The sequence below is a fragment of the Mytilus galloprovincialis genome, chromosome 12 (genome assembly GCF_965363235.1).
Source record: "Mytilus galloprovincialis chromosome 12, xbMytGall1.hap1.1, whole genome shotgun sequence".
NCBI lineage: Eukaryota > Metazoa > Mollusca > Bivalvia > Mytilida > Mytilidae > Mytilus > Mytilus galloprovincialis.
The window spans coordinates 27,794,767-27,808,308 of NC_134849.1; the positions used below are offsets into that span (position 1 = coordinate 27,794,767).

Here is a 13,542-nt window from a genome sequence, read left to right on the forward strand (position 1 = left end):
GCTATCGAACAAACCATTAGTTGATAATGCAGTTTCACTTGCATTTTTGAAATTTGTAGCAAGATTTGTTAGTGCATTAGATCCTGAAGTCTGCAAAACAAAGGCAATGAATTAAATTAAATTAAGCTGTTTATGCAAATATTTTTTTTAAATAATTTCGGCAAACTTTTTTGAATATGAATATTCACACTTTCATTTGGAATGAACTAATTATGTCACCCGATCGACAATGTCGGGTGACATATTGCTTTTCCTCTGTTTCTTTTTCTGTATTATTATGTCACCCGATCGACAATGTCGGGTGACATATTGCTTTTCCTCTGTTTCTTTGTTATTATGTCACCCGATCGACAATGTCGGGTGACATATTGCTTTTCCTCTGTTTCTTTTTCCGTATTATTATTATTATTATTTTTCTTCCACCTAATTTTGTCCGCCCGCTTTCTCAGAGCCAAAGGAACCAATCTGAATGATGGTGCACTATAACAAGGAACCCTGACTTTCCTGTTGCTTTTTAATATTGGCACTAAAAAAAATGGCTGCCATCACCATGGAAACTGAAAAATGGTGAAAAAATATAATTTTAGAGTTAGGTGAATTGTTTGAGAATGCTTAACCTTAAAATCTTTAGATTTTAATACAATGTAGGTGCCCACTATATACTGCTTTGGGATGATTTTGGCAATCATTGGAACTGCTATGTTGCCATGGATACTACACCAAAAATTTCGAAAATATGGAAATGCTCCATATTTTATGAAACTTCACAGTAACGATGAGCAACATTGTAAATTGTGGAATTTGGCGTTGGAATTTTGAAAATGTCTGCCGTTACCATGGAAACAATGCAAAACAGGTCAAAATGGTCCAAAAACCTTAAAGTGGCATTAACTTTCTTAATATGGTAGGTCAAATGGATCGAAACTTTGATGGTATGGTCCCTCCCATGTACCAATGTGGTATATGCCATTAGATTTTGGGAATGGTCTCTGTTGCCATAGGAACCAATCAAAATGTCAAAAATTTCAAAAGTTTCAAAATGCTCCAAAATTGATGAAACTTCATATGATTGTAGACTGGCAAGTCTGGATGAGACTTTTGAAGTTGGAATTTCTAAGATGGCTACCGTTGCCATGGAAACTGGAAAATTTGTCAAATATTTTCAAAATGCTCCAAACTTAATGAAACTTAATATTATTGTAAAATGGCATGTATAGATGGGACTTTTGACTTTGAAAATTTCAAAATGGCTGTCGTTGCCATGGAAACAGCAAAAATGTCATGTTTTTAAAAATGATCTAAATGTACTGAATATTTACAGAAAAATGCATAGCCATGCAAATATGTGCATTCACTGTTAAAAGTTTTTGAAATGGCTGCCGCTTAGTGGCAATTGGGGGGAAGGGTGACATCCGCTATTGCTTGCAATGGCAATTCTAGTTATTATTATTCTTCCAACTATTTTGTCCGCCACTTTTCTCGGAGCCAATGGAACCAATCTTAATGATAGTTAAGTATAATAGGGAACACAAAATTGCGGGTTGCAGTAGGGTCTAAGACCATAAAAAATGGCTGCCGTTTCCATGGAAACGGAACAATTGTGAAAAATTCCACTTTTTGTTTTTTTGGAATAATTTGGAGATGCTTAAACTCAGAATCATTATATTTTAATACAATGAAGGTGCCACCCATATACTGGTTTTGGATGATTTTGGCAATCATTGGAACTACTATGTTGCCATGGAAACTATACCAAAAATTTCAAAAATATGAAAATGCTCCAAATTTTTTGAAACTTTACCATAACGATGAGCAACTTTGGTGGATGTGGAATTTGGCGTTGGAATTTCCAAAATGTCTGCCGTTTCCATGGAAACAATGCAAAAAGGTCAAAATGCTCCAAAAACTTCCAGGTTTGGTGAATTACTTTGGTATGCTTGAACTTAAAATCATCAAATTTTTACACAATATAGTTGTCCACTATATACAGGTTTTGATTGATTTTGACAATCATTGGAACTACTCTGTTACCATGGATACAGGATCAAATATCTCAAAAATTTCAAAATGCTCCAAAGTTGATGAAACTTAATATGATAGTTGACTGGCAAGTCTGGATGAGACTTTTCACTTTGGAATTTCCAAAATGGCCACCGTTGCCATGGAAACTGCAAAAAAGTCAAAATTTCTCAAAATGCTTTGAACTTAATGAAACTTGATATTATTGTTAACTGGCAAGTACAGATGAGACTTTTGACTTCAAAATTTTCAAAATGGCTGCCGTTGCCATGGAAACGGCAGAAATGTGATTTTTTTAAAAATGCTCTGAATGTACTGAAAATTTACAGAAAGATGTATTGCCATAAATATATGTGCATTCACTGTTTAACCATTTTGAAATGGCTGCCGGTTAGTGGCAATAGGGGAAGGGTGACATCCGCTATTGCTTGCAATGGCAATTCTAGTTATTATTATTCTTCCAACTATTTTGTCCGCCACTTTTCTCGCAGCCAATGGAACCAATCTTAATGATAGTTAAGTATAATAGGGAACACAAAATTGCGGGTTGCAGTAGGGTCTAAGACCATAAAAAATGGCTGCCGTTTCCATGGAAACGGAACAATTGTGAAAAATTCCACTTTTTGTTTTTTTGGAATAATTTGGAGATGCTTAAACTCAGAATCATCATATTTTGATACAATGAAGGTGCCACCCATATACTGGTTTTGGATGATTTTTGGCAATCATTGGAACTACTATGTTGCCATGGAAACTACACCAAAAATTTCAAAAATATGAAAATGCTCCAAATTTTTTGAAACTTTACCATAACGATGAGCAACTTTGGTAGATGTGGAATTTGGCGTTGGAATTTCTAAAATGTCTGCCGTTACCATGGAAACAATGCATAAGTGTCAAAATGCTCTAAAAACCTCAGGGTTTGGTGAATAATTTTGGTATGCTTGAACTTGAAATCATCAAATTTTTACACAATATAGTTATCCACTATATACAGCTTTTGAATGATTTTGACAATCATTGGATTTACTCTGTTACCATGGATACAGGATCAAATATCTCAAAAATTTCAAAATGCTCCAAAATTGATCAAACTTAATATGATTGTTGACTGGCAAGTCTGGATGAGACTTTTGACTTTGGAATTTCCAAAATGGCCACCGTTGCCATGGAAACTGAAAAATAGTCAAAATTTCTCAAAATGCTTTGAACTTAATGAAACTTGATATTATTGTTAACTGCCAAGTACAGATGAGACTTTTGACTTTGGAATTTTCAAAATGGCTGCCGTTGCCATGGAAACAGCAGAATTGTGAAATGTTTAAGAATGCTCTCAATGTACTGAAAATTTACAGAAAGATGTTTTGCCATGCATATATGTGCATTCACTATTAAACAATTTTGAAATGGCTGCCGCTTAGTGGCAATAGGGGGAAGGGTGACATCCGCTATTGCTTGCAATGGCAATTCTAGTTATTATTATACTTCCACCTATTTTGTCCGGCATGTTTTTTGGAGTGAAATGGAACCAATCTTAATGATAGTTCACTATAAGGTGGAACAAAAAATTTCGGGGTGCAGGTGGGTCTAAGACCATAAAAAATGGCTGCCGTTTCCATGGAAACAGAATAATTGTGAAAAATTCCAGTTTTTGGTTTTGGTGAATAATTTGGAGATTCTTAAACTCAGAATCATCATATTTTGATACAATGTAGGTGCCAGCCATATACTGGTTTTGGATGATTTTGGCAATCATTGGAACTACTATGTTGCCATGGAAACTGCACCAAAAATTTCAAAAATATCAAAATGCTCCAATTTTTTTGAAACTTCATAGTAACGATGAGCAACATTGGTAGATGTGCAATTTGGCGTAGGAATTTCGAAAATGTCTGCTGTTACCATGGAAACAAGTCGAAAATGGTCAAAATGCTTCAAAAACCTTAAAGTGGCATTTACTTTCTTAAAATGGTAGGTCAAATCCATTGAAACTTTGATGGTATGTTCCCTCCCATGTACCAATGTGTTATCTGCCATTAGAAATTTGGAATGGTATCTGTTACCATAGAAACCAGCCAAAATGTTAAAAATTTCAAAAATTTCAAAATGCTCCAAAATTGATGAAACGTAATATATTTGTTGACTGTCAAGTCTGCATGAGACTTTTGAAGTTGGAATTTCAAAAATGGCCACCGTTGCCATGGAAACTGCAGAAATGTCAAATATTTTCAAAATGCTCCAAACTTAATGAAACTTAAGGCGCAGTGTACGTAATTGCACGCCTCTAGCGGAATACGGGATTAAAAACGTTCGTCGTTAGTTACGCAAGTTATCTCCCTTACTCCAAGAAAGGACACACGAAAGAGAAACTACTTTCTGCGGTCTATAATGAATCCAACAAGCACGCCTGTGCTGTCTTAAACCTCATAGAAATTATCTAAATAACTCCAATTAGAAATCATAGCATTCTGTACGTTGTTCTGTGTGCAGCCTGACTTAAAAACACTGTTTTGTTTTTTGTTTTAGACGCGTAGGAGAAGGCATTTCGTGTTTATGATATCAACAGAAAGAAAAAACGCCTCACAACAAAATTATAAACAAATAAACAAATAAACATGTAACAAATTTTCTTCTATTGATATCAAATTAATTAAAATGAAACCTGAATTGACCCAACAATATCGTTTTAAAAAGCCGTAGTCTTGAACGAAAAACACAGTACTCAACGTAAAGTTTTATAATAGGTTACAAAATAATTAATGAAAGACGTGTGAATTTAATTGTTTAATCAAAAAGACGTTGAAATGTTCGTATTTTGTGCAATTGAAAATTTACGACATGACTTTTATTCATATAAGAAATCAGACGATACCAAGAGAATAATTTAATCTCTAGTGCAACACTTACAAGTCGGAAGAACAAAGACGGAAAACAAACAAAAAATAAAAAAATTATGCCCTAAAAATTACTCAGTAACTTAAAATTTCTAACATTTATCTTAAAATAAGTAAAAATTATGTCATTCAATTCCCAGTTTTCAACTTTTTCTACATGTGCAGAAAATAAACAGGTGTCTTCTATTCCGTCCGAAATTTATGGGAAAACTAAATCTAAATTTAGAACCATATTGAAATTGAAAGTACACATGTAAGATAAAATATAACATGTCATTTCTTCTTTCACAAATTCCAATTTCGAAGAGATATATAGCGAATTCTGTTTTCTTTTATTGTGCCTGTGTGCATCATTCAAAATTAGAGAATGTAATTTTGAAGTATCAAGTCTCAATTCAAGATTAAGAATGAATAGAATATAGAATTACGAGGGGGGGGGGAGGGAGGGGGTAGGACCATTATCGGAACTCCGGGATCCGGGAATTCTTTTTCCGAATTTCGGGTAGTCGGGATTTGACTTTTTTTTAATTCGGGACCTCGCCGGATTTCGTGTTTTTAAGCCCGGGATTTCAGGATCTGGACCCCTCCTCCCCTCCTCCCTCTATTATGGTTAAAGAAAATAGGTCAGGGAAGTTTTGTGATACTTGTAACTGCAATTTAATATTCAGTGGAATGAGCGGTGAAATGTGTTCAGACTATTACATTTCGATGTTTTTTAAATTTAACCAAAGTTTACTGCAAGGGGTGTTTAACGACCTCGATGATTATCCATGAGGATCTCGCACTCGGTCAGCTCTAGGTTTTCACCTAGTTCATTATCATACAAGAATTTAGAAGACTGTGGTAACTAGTCTTATAATATGAGATTTTGGAGTTCATATAATTAACATTCAACGTTTTTTATCGAATATTTCAAGGCTTTTTGACTATCAATGTTGACCCCCCCCCCCTTTTCCAATTGATTGGATAAAACGAATGGATTGCCGCCCCTATTTCAAACTGAAGTCCTATAAACTGACTGGTATTCGAATTTGTTAAAAGAAATAATTGGTATCTCTATTGATTCAATACCGTAATGCCAAAAATTTGTTTCCGCGAATTCCGAACAGCTAGAAATAGAAGCCCTTTCCATGTCCGATTTTCTCCCACACGAGAAATGTAGCATTCGTACATCAGCTGAAAAATACGACTGAATTATTCGGGTTACAATTTGTGTAAATCCCGAATGCACATAAAAGTAAAGGTCCAGCCCGACTTTCGGAAATGGACTGTTGTAGATTTCAGATTGATTTCCAGAAATAAAAATCATACAAAAATGTTTCACGCAAATATTCGTCTTCAGACGTGTAAAGTTATACAACGGTTACTAGCGGTCTGGATTATGATAAAAAGCAGCGCATGCGATGCATAAAATATATAATGTCGTGGCTCAGGGATGTGTTGAATTATAGAGATGCTTATGCGACACAAAGATAAGATTAATTTACCCAAATGTACTAAGAATTACCACACAACTTAAATTTACTTAAATATTGATTTGTTATCCTGTGCCAGACAGATGGCAGATATTCTGAGAAGAGACGTTGATGAAATGAAGTTTTATGAGAACAAAGATTTTGAAAACACGTCGCAGTGTTTAGATTTTAACAAAAAATAAGGCACCGAAGTCGAAAAAAGTTCTAGTTTATAATGAAGAAAATGTCAACCGTTTTCTAGCTTGGCGATCTCCGCGCGCACCCGAATATAATAGACAAATACAATACAATAGTACACAAAACGTAACATAAAGAACTTAAGACCGAGCAACACGAACTCCAACAAAACGGTATATATTTCATACAAGTATTATGGACTATATGAAGCGTCGTAACTGTTGCGGCGACGTCAATAACGTTGTCGTTGTTTTTTGTTCTTTTTACACTCAAGATTCAACTTTAACAGGGTATAGCTTGAAAAGTAGCACGGTTGCTAAGGACTTTCTTTGCACCAATCGATTCCTCAGACATTTTAGAATCGTCTCATAAATTTAAAAAAAAATCGATTGTCTAATATAATAGAAAATCTTGGAAATGTAACAATTCCTGCCGAATTTCACGATTTTCCCTATATATCCTTTGTAATTTTGGTGTATGATGCTGTTAACTTCAACAGCTCGTATCTCAAAAACGAAAACGGTTACCCCCTTTTTTTATTTTATTTTCCGATTTATTTTTACAAGCAGAATCTACATGTAAAATTTAAAAAAAATCCATTGTGTAGTTTAATTACGTACACTTCGCCTTAATATAATTGTTAACTGTCATGTATAGATGAGACTTTTGACTTCGGAATTTTCAAAATGGCTGCCGTTGCCATGGAAACAGAAGAAATGTGAAACTTTTGACAATGCTCAAAACGTACTGAAAATTTACAGAAAGATATATCGCAATGCGTTGATCTGCATTCACTGTTAAATTGTTTTCAAATGGATGCCGCTTAGTGGCAATAGGGGAAGGGTGACATCCGCTATTGCTTGCAATGGCAATTCTAGTTTCTTTTCATATTTCTTTTTTTCCTTTAATTTTTGAGAATGCGATATCTGCTTACTTATATATAAATCTACATGTATCTCTTGATTTTAACTCATAATGTTTTTGGCAATTAAATTCATTTCATAAGACTTACCCCGGCAAAGTTATTAACTAATTTATTATCACTGAGTGCAGTGGCGAATGCACTGGTTGCCATTTCTGTCATGTAAAAAGTTGTGTCATCCGACATTAACTTAATTTCCATTTCTTTTGTCAAATTCTCAACAGCCTTGAAAAAAATGATTAAGTTTAAAATACCTAGTAATTCTTATTTGCATAAAGAACGACCCTGATTTGGATAACTGTCAGGTATTGAAAATGCAGTTTGCCTTACAACAATTTGACTCTGAGCTTCTCTTATCAAAGGGAAATGAAGCTCTTTAAAGGGGCACTAGCTGTCAAATTCATGTTCACCGATTTTAATAAAATGTTCATATTTGATTTATAACAAAGTTAGACATTTATCCAACCTATCAATAGTCAAAAATAAACAATTAACAGGACATGGGCTTGAAACAAGTAGCTTCGTTTCTTATGTATTTTAATCTATACGCCATCTAATTAACCATAGAATTGACCTCTAAAGTCAATCGATGACCATATAATCAATGTAAACATAAATATAGATATATAAAGATTAAGCAAACTCGTGCTGTTGGATTTTTCTAGGTATATTTAAATTCAACTTATAGATGAAAAATAAATGATTTTCGTTTTTACCTGTATATGAATGGTTTTTTTTTTTGTTGATCGAATCAGTCAATCAAATGAGTTACCTTTGTTTCACTTTCTTTCAATGTTGACATTCCTTTCCTTTGAATAACTTTACACATACAATTCAAGTGTTATCCATCTCAAGCTCAGGGGTTAAATTGGAGTTCACCTGGATACTGAATAAATGAGGTCAAATTATTCACTTGCAAGTGAATAATAAACAAGAGGCTGTCACAACGACAACAAACCGTATTTATTAATATTTATTTGTTTCCTGGCAATATCACAAGAGCCATTACTGATGAATGGTGAAAGTGAAAATCGTCAATATCAAATTTGACCTCCATTTTGTCATCAGTATCAACATCTTAAAATTAAAAAAAAGCTTAGATTGAATGGTTCATGAGTAAATGCAACAACGTGAATGGAAACGCCATTTCACAATCTTTCAAGAACCATCACTCCCGAACGGTAAAAGTCAAAATCGTCATTATTGAACTTGACCTCTAATTTGCCATCAGTAACAACATATAAAAATTTTAAAAGCTTTGGTTGAATGGTTAATGAGAAAATGCACGGACACGACTGGAAACACCATTTTCAATCTTTCAAGAACCATAACTCCTGAACGGTAAATGTCAACATCGTCATTATTGTACTTGACCTCTATTTTGTCATCAGTAACAAAATATTAAAATTTGGGAAGCTTAGGGTGCAATCAACAGTTTTTTTCTATGACGTCATGTTTTGAGGGACCATGCATATGTGACCCTTACTGGTGGACTGATTAATAAAGATACTTGTATAAAACTAGATATCACTGGAATCAGAATGTTCTCTAGTTTATAATGAAATAAAAATAATGTGTACTTTTAATTTATTATAAAAATTTCATTCAATGAACATGGGGGAAAAAAGGTATAATTTTAACATAAAAAACTTGAAATCATGTCATGTGCACACCCATGAAGACATGATCCATGCACATTTTTCATAATCAAAACTGTATGAATTTTGTAGGTTTTTACCTGGCCTTTCAAAAAAATCTTGTTTCAGGGTATGGTCGCCTGCTTCGAAAAGAGCTACAGTGGCTGCAAATAGGTTTTCAATTTTCACTGCTAAAAAAACAGACTGTTAACAGTGTTGTCTCCCCTCGAAACATGTATATTTAATATAATTTTTTAAATTATTTCAATCATTCAACCTGTTTTAATTGAAAGCTAATTAACTAATTTTTACAATCAAATACAAAAAAACATGATACTTTTTCACCAAGTAAGTAAATAAACAGGGGTTTCCCTCCATGGTTATTTTTAGTCGGGGAATAACCCCTAGTTTTTAGTACGAAACTGTTTATAGCACCCTTAGGTAGAACAGATCATGCGTAAATGCACGGACACGACTGGAAACTCCATTTTTCAATCTTTCAAGAACCATAACTCCTGAACGGTTAAAGTCAAAATCACCATTATTGAACTTGAACTCCATTTTGTCATCAGTAACAACATATTAAAATTTGGGAAGCTTAGGTAGAACAGTTCATGCGTAAATGCACGGACACGACTGGAAACTCCATTTTTCAATCTTTCAAGAACCATAACTCCTGAACGGTAAAAGTTAAAATCGCCATTATTAAACTTGACCTCCATTTTGTCATCAGTAACAACATATTAAAATTTTGGAAGCTCAGGTAGAACAGTTCATGCGTAAATGCACGGACACGACTGGAAACTCCATTTTCAATCTTTCAAGAACCATCTCCTGAACGGTAAAAGTTTAAATCGCCATTATTGAACTTGACCTTCATTTAGTTGTCAGTAACAACATATCAAAATTTTAAAAGCTTTGGTTGAACGGTTCATGAGTTAATGCACGGACAACATTTAATTGCCGCCCGCCCGCCGTACATCCCCTAATCATTATAACTGACATTTTTGTCACAAAAATCCGGTTAAAAATTAATCTTTTTGTAGCTTATTTTGACAAAATTCAACAATACTGGCTGCTAAAAGATAAATATTGTTTCGCTATTTCCATGTCATTAATGATTGAGCAAAAAAATAATGTATTAGATTTTTCATATATCTCGTAGCTAGTGCCCCTTTAAACGTTTACGTAGAATACTTATAGTGATTTATTTAAATTGTATAAATTAGACAATTGTTGAATCAGTATTTAACATAAACAAACTTACTCGCTCAAATCAAGTATACCTACCTGTACAATAACCACCATAACAGGATCTCGATAATATTTTAGCAGATCATTCAGTATGTCGTCATATGGTTTCGTTCCATTCTTTGTGGCTTCCAATAATCCAGAAACCCATTCTAACGGGTTGTCCGTGGTATTAAACGTCTCTGGTTGTATTGGCTAAAAAAAAACTAAATGTTAGGCATTATTTCATTGTATTGTTATCATTATTATTTCTACTGTTGTTGTTGTTTGTTTCTGTTGTCGGATTATTGAGGTTTTCTATTTCTACAATTGCACCGATATAAACATAAGGAAATGTGGTTTGATTGTCAATGCGACAACTATCCACCAAAGTTCAAAAGAAGTGGACAAACTATTAAAATCAGTTGAAAAAGACTTAGCTCATCAGATCGATACAAAGAAAAACATCAACTAAAATCACAGACAGGACGTGGCCGGGTATATGTCCATCCCTCATCGCTAACAACAAAAAAGTACAGATCCGAGAGTACTCGCAGCTTCTGACAGCTAGTTTAAAGTCAATTACAACTAATAATAACTAAAAAAATCATGTATCTTAGACTAAAATATCAATCAGTATGCATCCAACATCCAATAGATTTAGGATAGAGACGTCATTAATAGTCAGAGAAAAACATGACCTTGTGCAATGCCAAAATATAGGTATCGATAGATTGTAGTATCGTGAAAGTACATAACTGTGTTAATAATATTTAGTATCGTTTTAATTTTTATTAAACTAAATCAATATTTATACCAATAACAACAATATTCAAAGATTACATTACAGTGTTGAATAATTAACCTTTATCAATACATTTATTTAAAGGATTGATAAGTTTACCCGTATCGTATCTAAATTTCCGTGCTTGGCTAACAAAATCACCGTAAAATTAAGATACGATATTCCGCTTAAAAAAAGTTTTCTGCTGGTACAGTCAAACTTGCAAATCAATTTTTTGTATCCATTGAAGAATATAATAAAGGATTTAAGACATTTGTAGTAACTAAATCCCTGAATTGAGTTGGGATATATAAACACCGTAAGACGGTTTGGGATATTGCAGACTTCCAATTAGCGTTTCAATATTTTCCAATAAATTTCTACTAATCAAATGTCACACTTTTTAGAAAGCAATATTTTTTTCAAACATGCGTATGTGTGTTACTGATAATGCATATTATGACCTCATGGTTTTGATATATTTTTTATTGCAATAATGAAAAAGTATTAATACCCTAGGACATTTGTATAATCTGCTATTGTGTGATGCTCGAATCACGTGATATCTTTCTGATTCAATGTTACTTCTATATAAATGTGTGCGTATGGAAGCACCAATGTACCTAGTTTAAAAGTTTAATCTGAGATTAGATAATAACATGAAGAATGTTTGCTCCTTGAAAGGTGTTACTCCAGGTAATCGGATAGTTCCTAAGCCAAACGCTGATAGTTTAAGAAATCTTTTGTTTATTTTGTATCAGTGTTATGGAATTGACAACCAAAACAATACTTTAATTCTAAAACATTTTTATTGGATTTTTAAAAATTTTCTACTACAAGTACCTTTAATATTCCATATCTTTTGTTTTTCTATAGCCTTATAACTTAATTATCATGGTACTTTCTTATAAACGCAGTAACATCAGACTACTTTAATTTTTATTTGCTGCTAAAAACAAAGTCTCATATCGTAGCATAACGAAAACTTGATTAAGACAAATGCTTATGCTTCCATTTCGAACAGTTTATAGTCAAATTTAGTGTTAAAGATTTATGGGTAAATTTTAAAATGTGATTCCCCATAGAGTTCCAACAGGAACTAATTACCACAATGCCTTACATAATCTGATGAACGTGTGACTGGTCTGCCAATCATGAATAATGTAAAACGTCAAAACTATACGGCTTTCAGGTTCAATTACGTACATTTCTAAATAATAATAAATCCGATTCAAAGTTTCAAATATTAAGTGTTAATCTCTATGGTCATATATATGATTTTTTTAAGTCTACAATGCAGCCTTCTGTTAGAATTTAGATGAAATTTGCGAAGTGGTTTAAAATGAAAAACAGAAGGGTTACATTATGTCTTTTCCTGTGGAATATTATATATGAGATTTTCTACTGAAAATGATTAATTGCAACAGATTTTATTGATATTAATCTGATAAAAGGTAGTTTTAGTTCTAAAATGTAAAATGTCTGTCAATCATGAATCATGTAAAACGTCAAAACTACTAGGGCAAAAATGCCACACATGTGTCACGCATGTACCTAAAAGCGCATGTGTCACAGGTGTGTTACATGCGTAATACACATGTTTCTTGCCACGCATGTGTGGCATTTTTACCAGTGTATATACGGCTTTAAGGTTCAAGGGTACATTTGATTTTTAAATAATCAATCCGATTTAAAGTTTCCAATAAGTATTAATGTCTTGGTTCAATATTTCGGAACAAATATTGATCTTTTTTAATCTACAATGCAGCCTTCTGTGAGAATTGAGATGCAATTTGCGTAGTGGTTTAAAATGAAAACCACAGAAGGATTACATTATGTCTTTCCCTGTTGAATATTAAATATGAGATATATTACTGAAAATGATTTCATTGATATAAGTTATCAAAGGTACCAGGATTATAATTTACTACGCCAGACGCGCGTTTCGTCTACATAAGACTCACCAGTGACGCTCATATCAAAATATTTATAAAGCCAAACAAGTACAAAGTTAAAGTTATTAATCTGATCAAAGGTAGTTTTAATTCTAAAAAGTAAAATGTCTGCCTAATAAGATTTTGTGGTTAGTTAGTAAATCGAGTAGAGAAAGCATTTTTTGTGTTAAGTTAGTACATCGAGTAGAGAAATCATATTTTCAATGAAGAAAAACAAACCTTTGACGGAAACTAGTTGATCAAAAACGTTCAGATATTTTTTAACAAGATTCTAGAAATAGATATTTGACATGTTTGAGGCAATATTAGTTTACCTTTGTTACAAATCTATACCTATACTGCATAACAAGCTATAAATGCGACGACATGCAAAAGTGTAAAACAGTTTAAACTGATTTATGCACATATCAATACATAAAAACAAATTTGATACATGTTATACAGCAATA

The 13,542-nt window shown here is 33.1% G+C and overlaps 1 protein-coding gene across 1 annotated transcript in view; it reads right to left on the minus strand.

Annotated features, from left to right (window-relative positions):
- Positions 1 to 13,542, minus strand: part of LOC143055287 (uncharacterized) — a 60,493-nt gene that overhangs the window by 4,553 nt on the left and 42,398 nt on the right. The window contains exons 4-5 of the mRNA XM_076228422.1: positions 10,415 to 10,570; positions 7,578 to 7,712 (exon numbers count right to left, since the gene is read on the minus strand). Of these exons, the coding sequence (XP_076084537.1) occupies positions 7,578 to 7,712; positions 10,415 to 10,570 (291 nt within the window). The remainder of the gene's footprint in view (positions 1 to 7,577; positions 7,713 to 10,414; positions 10,571 to 13,542) is intronic.